We start from the raw sequence: 5,153 nt of genomic DNA on the forward strand, positions 1-5,153 counted from the left end.
CAGCCATGCTACATGGCAGTGAAACATGGGCCGTGACTGCTGAGGACAAGCGTAAGCTCACAAGGAATGAAGCCAGTATGCTCCGATAGATGAGTAATGTCAGTGTGCATACCCGACAGAGAGTAAGTATCTTGAGAGAAAAGTTGAACATAAGAAGCATCAGTTGTGGTGTGCAAGAAAGACGATTACATTGGTGTGGACATGTGGTGAGAATGGACGAGGATAGCTGCGTGAAAAAGTGCCACACCCTAGTGGTTGAGGGAATCCGTGGAAGAGGCAGGCCTAGGAAGACCTGGGATGTGGTGGTGAAGCACGACCTTCGAACATTAGGCTTCACCGAAGCAATGACTTGTGACTGTGACCTTTGGAAATAAGCTGTGCGTGAGAAGACCCGGCAAGCCAAGTGAGACCAAAATCCAAGGCCTCTGCCAGGGATGTAGCCAGCCCACTTCTATACCTTTGCTTGAAATCCGTCGAGCTACCAATATATATTCTCCTTTGGCCATTATGGATTTGTACACTACATTTATAGATTACATTATTCTGGCAACAATTTTCACTAATCGGACATTTATCTTGCCCTTTATTGGGTTTACTGCTAGCATTACTTATCATACCCCTTTCTCCCATCCCTCCATTGTCAGGATCGCCGGCATTCATTGTACTTTTGTCCAAGCCTATGTTTGGATTATTTGTCTTACTAATATTATTATCATTATTATTATCATCATTACCACCGCCATTCTTACTGTCATTATTCATATCACCATTTGTATTTCTTGTACACCTTTCATGTTCCGTTTCACAAGGTTCCTTAATTCTGTTACTAGTATCGATGGTGCCATTAATGAGTTTCACATTATTAAATTTAATATTCTCATCAATATTATTATTATTATTTTCATCATCATCAAATTATTACTTCTGTCATTACGATTTCTTATTTTATTCCTATTTATTGAAGCGATGATAGACCCCAGATTGGGAGTAACTGAGTACGCTAGCTTTACTGATGATTTGTTACAAATTGTGTAATATTTGTGATGCTTAGGGAAATTTTCTTTCAACAATTTGAAGAATAATTTTGGAAGACCTTTCACTCTCAGTGAAAATGGAGGGGCAAACCAAATCACTTGACGGACTCTAGATTTGGTCTTAGAAATTGGCTTACCAAAAAGTGTTTGACTTCTGTTGCTATACGAGGAGTAGTTTACATTTTTACTGTTATTCATATTTATATTTATATCTGCATCTTCATTTTTATTGTTATTTTTGTTTTTATTTTTATTTATATCTTTATCTTTGTTTAATTTTTGTTACTATTATCATTAGTAATATTCCTCTCATGCCATCATGTAAAATGGATATATGATGATTACTATGACACTGAGCAGTGAATGTTAGGATTTGCCTTGTCTACATTCCTGACAACAGCCCCTATTAATACTACGCTGGAAATTTTTAAAGAATTCTTAAAAGTTGTAGCTAAAAATTTTTTTTTACTTTATATAATCAAATCTGAGCAAAATGAAGATAGAACAGGTTGAGATGACAATCTCTGTTAACTGACAGATCTTGGAGATTTAAACAGGATTATTATCTTTACATGGCTTTGTAGCTCATAAAGATATAAGTTCTTATCCGTTGTTATTGGTACCAAATTTAAAATTTGTTTTAAGTTTCAACTCCATAAAAATGAGATATTTCCATCAAAAAGGAATCAAGACTGGAGCGTTCTATCAAACGATTGATGCTGTCGTCATTGTCATTACTGTTTTCATCATCATCATTTAACATCTGCTTTTCTAGCTGGCATGGTTTAGACAATCTGGCCGGAGCTGGCAAAGTGGAGAGCGGTAATAGGCTCCAGTCATCTGCTTTAACTAGGCTTCTCTGGCTGGGTACTCCTCCTAATACCAACCACTTTACAGGGTGTAGTGGGTGCTTTTATTTGGTACAAGTACAGGTGCTTTTCATGTGGCTCCAGGAAAGATGAATTTTAATTTCAATCAGAGTTTAAACTGTTTATTTTTCAATTCATTTCTTTTGTTCTTGAAAATTGTTGATCATTTCAACGTGAACTGGGGAAAGAATTGAACCCGAACTGAAAATTCTCCCCTGTCTCTGTTCTGTGTGTGTATTGAATAAGCTTGAGCCTTTTGTCTTGCAGTTAAATACATACAAACCAAAATAGTATATTAAAAGTTGCATAACTAGGACTTATTGAAGTTGAAATACTAAACATATATATTTAGTGTTGTCTGATATCAACAATGTCATGGATGCTCTTATTTATACATATTTATATGCATCACAGTCACATAGTTAAAGATAAGAATCAAGCTTAAACTGAACGTTATAAAATTACGTACCTGGCATCTATGCTTTTAATACTGAATGGATGTTTCTTGATTTTCCTCTTAAAACGTTCATATTCCTAGAAGTGTTTACAATAAAAGCATTTGTTGTAACTTTATAATAAAAGCAATGGTTTGACATTAAAAGTTCTATTTTGGACTGGTTTCAACTCTTCAATGAAACAAAACATTACCTGACTCACAGAAACACTTTAAAAGAAAAAGCTAATCCTTTTCTCTATACATTCTAACTTCCAGTAAAGAGCTGAAATCATTGACTGATGGGGGATATTACCTAACTTGAGAAGTGATGCAGTAAAGGAACGTAACATAATACTACAAGGCATTTAATCTTGCACTGTAAACTGATTTTGATATTCCTTTCTTAAAAGAAGATTCTATGCACTCACTAAAAGATAGCTGCAAATATCTCCCTGAAACCTTGCAGAAAAAAGGCATGGCTATGTGGTAAGAAGTCTGTTTCCCAACCACAAAGTTACAGGTTCAGTCCCACAACATGTAACCACAGGCAAGTGTTTTCTACTATAGCTTTGGGTTGACCAAAGTCTTGAAAGTGGATTTGGTTACAGAGACCGAAAGAAGCCTGCCACACATGTGTGTGTGTGCATCTTTGTTTGTCTTGAACCACTGCTTGACAACCAGTGCTGGTGTATTGATGCCCCTATAACCTAGCAGTCCACCAAAAATGATCAACAGAATAATCTTAAAAACAATAGGTACAGGGGTTGATACATTCCACTAAAAATTATGAAAAGTGTTACCCCAGCATGGCCACAGTTTAGCGACTGAAACAAGATGAAAGGTGAAAGATATATTGGATAATGCTGTATCAAGATACACAGTGAGTCCATTAGCTTCTATTCCAAAGGAAGAATGGGTACTTCTCCTACCAGCCACAAACTCTACCTCTGCCTATCAGCTAAATTGTTGTATGTTGTGTTATCAGATGTGAAAAGATGGAAAGCTATGTAGACCTCAGCACAATTTTGAATACAGAAATTCAAGAAAGGTGTTACGCTGTCATTTGATTGCTCAGCTAAATCTTCATCAACTATGATCTTTAAAATGTCTTAAACAAGTTTGTTAGAAGGGGCAGGTAAGTTTCATTGATATTTTGGTAGCCCTGTCCCAGACTTGTAAGAATTTCCATGTATGTTGTTCAACGTCAACATCTGAAGGAAAAACAAATAGATGGAGAGGAAGGTGAGAGAATTCATACTAAAGGCACCCAAGAGGCAGATGGTGGTGCTAAACTGGGTGGCATGTAAAGCCTGTACCCAGTTTCATGATAAAACAGCCACATATAAAACACCTAGTAGATTCTGTAAAGTTCTCTTCCTAATGCCAACCACTTTACAGAATCTACCAGGTGTTTTACATGTGGCACTAGGACCAGTAGAGTTGCTAGGTAACTTGCAAGTCAAAGACTGCTCAGCTGGAACCGAGGAAAGTGGCTGTGTGCCAGTTGAGAGGTTAGAGTATAATAGATGGGCACAGAGGGATAGTTGTCTAATTATAAAGGAGATACTAATCATCATCATCATCATCATTTAACGATGACTTTGATCAGAAGCAAACAGCTGGTCATCTTATGCCCATAAAAAGGAAAATGACGACCTGTAGATTGGAAATCATCATTACCATCATCATCATCATCATCATCATCATCATCACAGTTTTAACATCCACATTTTATAGTTTTCATGGGTCTGGTAGAATTCATTCACGTAGATATTTTTTACAGTTTAAGGATTTAATGTGTTTCCTTGGTCTTTAGACACACATGAAAAAACAACTGGAGCTAAACAACAATAACTGTAATAGTAACAACAATAACCACAAAAATCACAGTCAATGTTTCTGCTGCTACTGGTGATGATGCTGTTGTTTTTTAAAACAGGAACACCGTCAACAATTCACCTTCAAAAGCAAAGAGAAATCTTAAATCTAAAAACGACTGTTAAGGGCTCTGGTTTGATGAAATAAAACAGACGACAGATAACAAGTCTGTGGTTAGGATGCTTGTCTGTTTCAACTCACATTAACAGAGCATCTACTAACTTATTTCAAACAGCTACACAAACTCAATATGCTGCCTCGTACAAAATAAAAAAGTAGTGAGAACTAACCGTGTAATTTCGAAAATGTTTCCTTCCTAGTTTTCTACAAAAGAAATAAAAGAACACACATCATCATGGCTGTCATTATCAACATAATTATCACCATCATTTTAAGTTCTCTAGACAAAGAGAAACATCATGAGAATATAATATTTTCAACAATAAATTTCATCTTTAGATATTTCAATTACTTTTGTCTCTGAACCTCATTAGGCGTTTTATTCTCAGCCATATGCATAGTATCAGACTATTAATATTTATCTCTCTGCAAAAACAGAAATATTGGTTTAAAATTTTGGCACCAGGCCTGCAATTTCAAGGGAGTGAATAAGTCAATTACATCGACTGCGTAATTACTGGTACTTAGTTTATCAAAAACATGAAGGCCAATAGTGACCTTGGTGCGATATGAAATCAGAATGTGAAGATGGACAAAATGACACTAAGCACTTTGCCTGTCATAGTAACAATTCTGCCAGCTCACCACCATACCAAACACAGAAATACTGAACTGATGTCACTTCTGGCCTTACTAATTGCATTATTGGTAAGACGTATATGTCCTGATTCTTTGATTCTCATGAGTTTCCCACTTTGGAATTACGAAATCTTCATTCTATAGCATTATATTCATTCATTTCTCACTCCATATGTA

The 5,153-nt window shown here is 36.0% G+C and overlaps 1 protein-coding gene across 1 annotated transcript in view; it reads right to left on the minus strand.

Moving 5' to 3' along the window:
- The window catches only part of LOC106877687 (uncharacterized), a 101,870-nt gene that overhangs the window by 5,375 nt on the left and 91,342 nt on the right, over nt 1-5,153 (minus strand). The window contains exons 27-28 of the mRNA XM_014926634.2: nt 4,508-4,541; nt 2,373-2,437 (exon numbers count right to left, since the gene is read on the minus strand). Of these exons, the coding sequence (XP_014782120.2) occupies nt 2,373-2,437; nt 4,508-4,541 (99 nt within the window). The remainder of the gene's footprint in view (nt 1-2,372; nt 2,438-4,507; nt 4,542-5,153) is intronic.

This window comes from Octopus bimaculoides, chromosome 5 (assembly GCF_001194135.2).
Source record: "Octopus bimaculoides isolate UCB-OBI-ISO-001 chromosome 5, ASM119413v2, whole genome shotgun sequence".
Taxonomy (NCBI): Eukaryota; Metazoa; Mollusca; class Cephalopoda; order Octopoda; family Octopodidae; genus Octopus; species Octopus bimaculoides.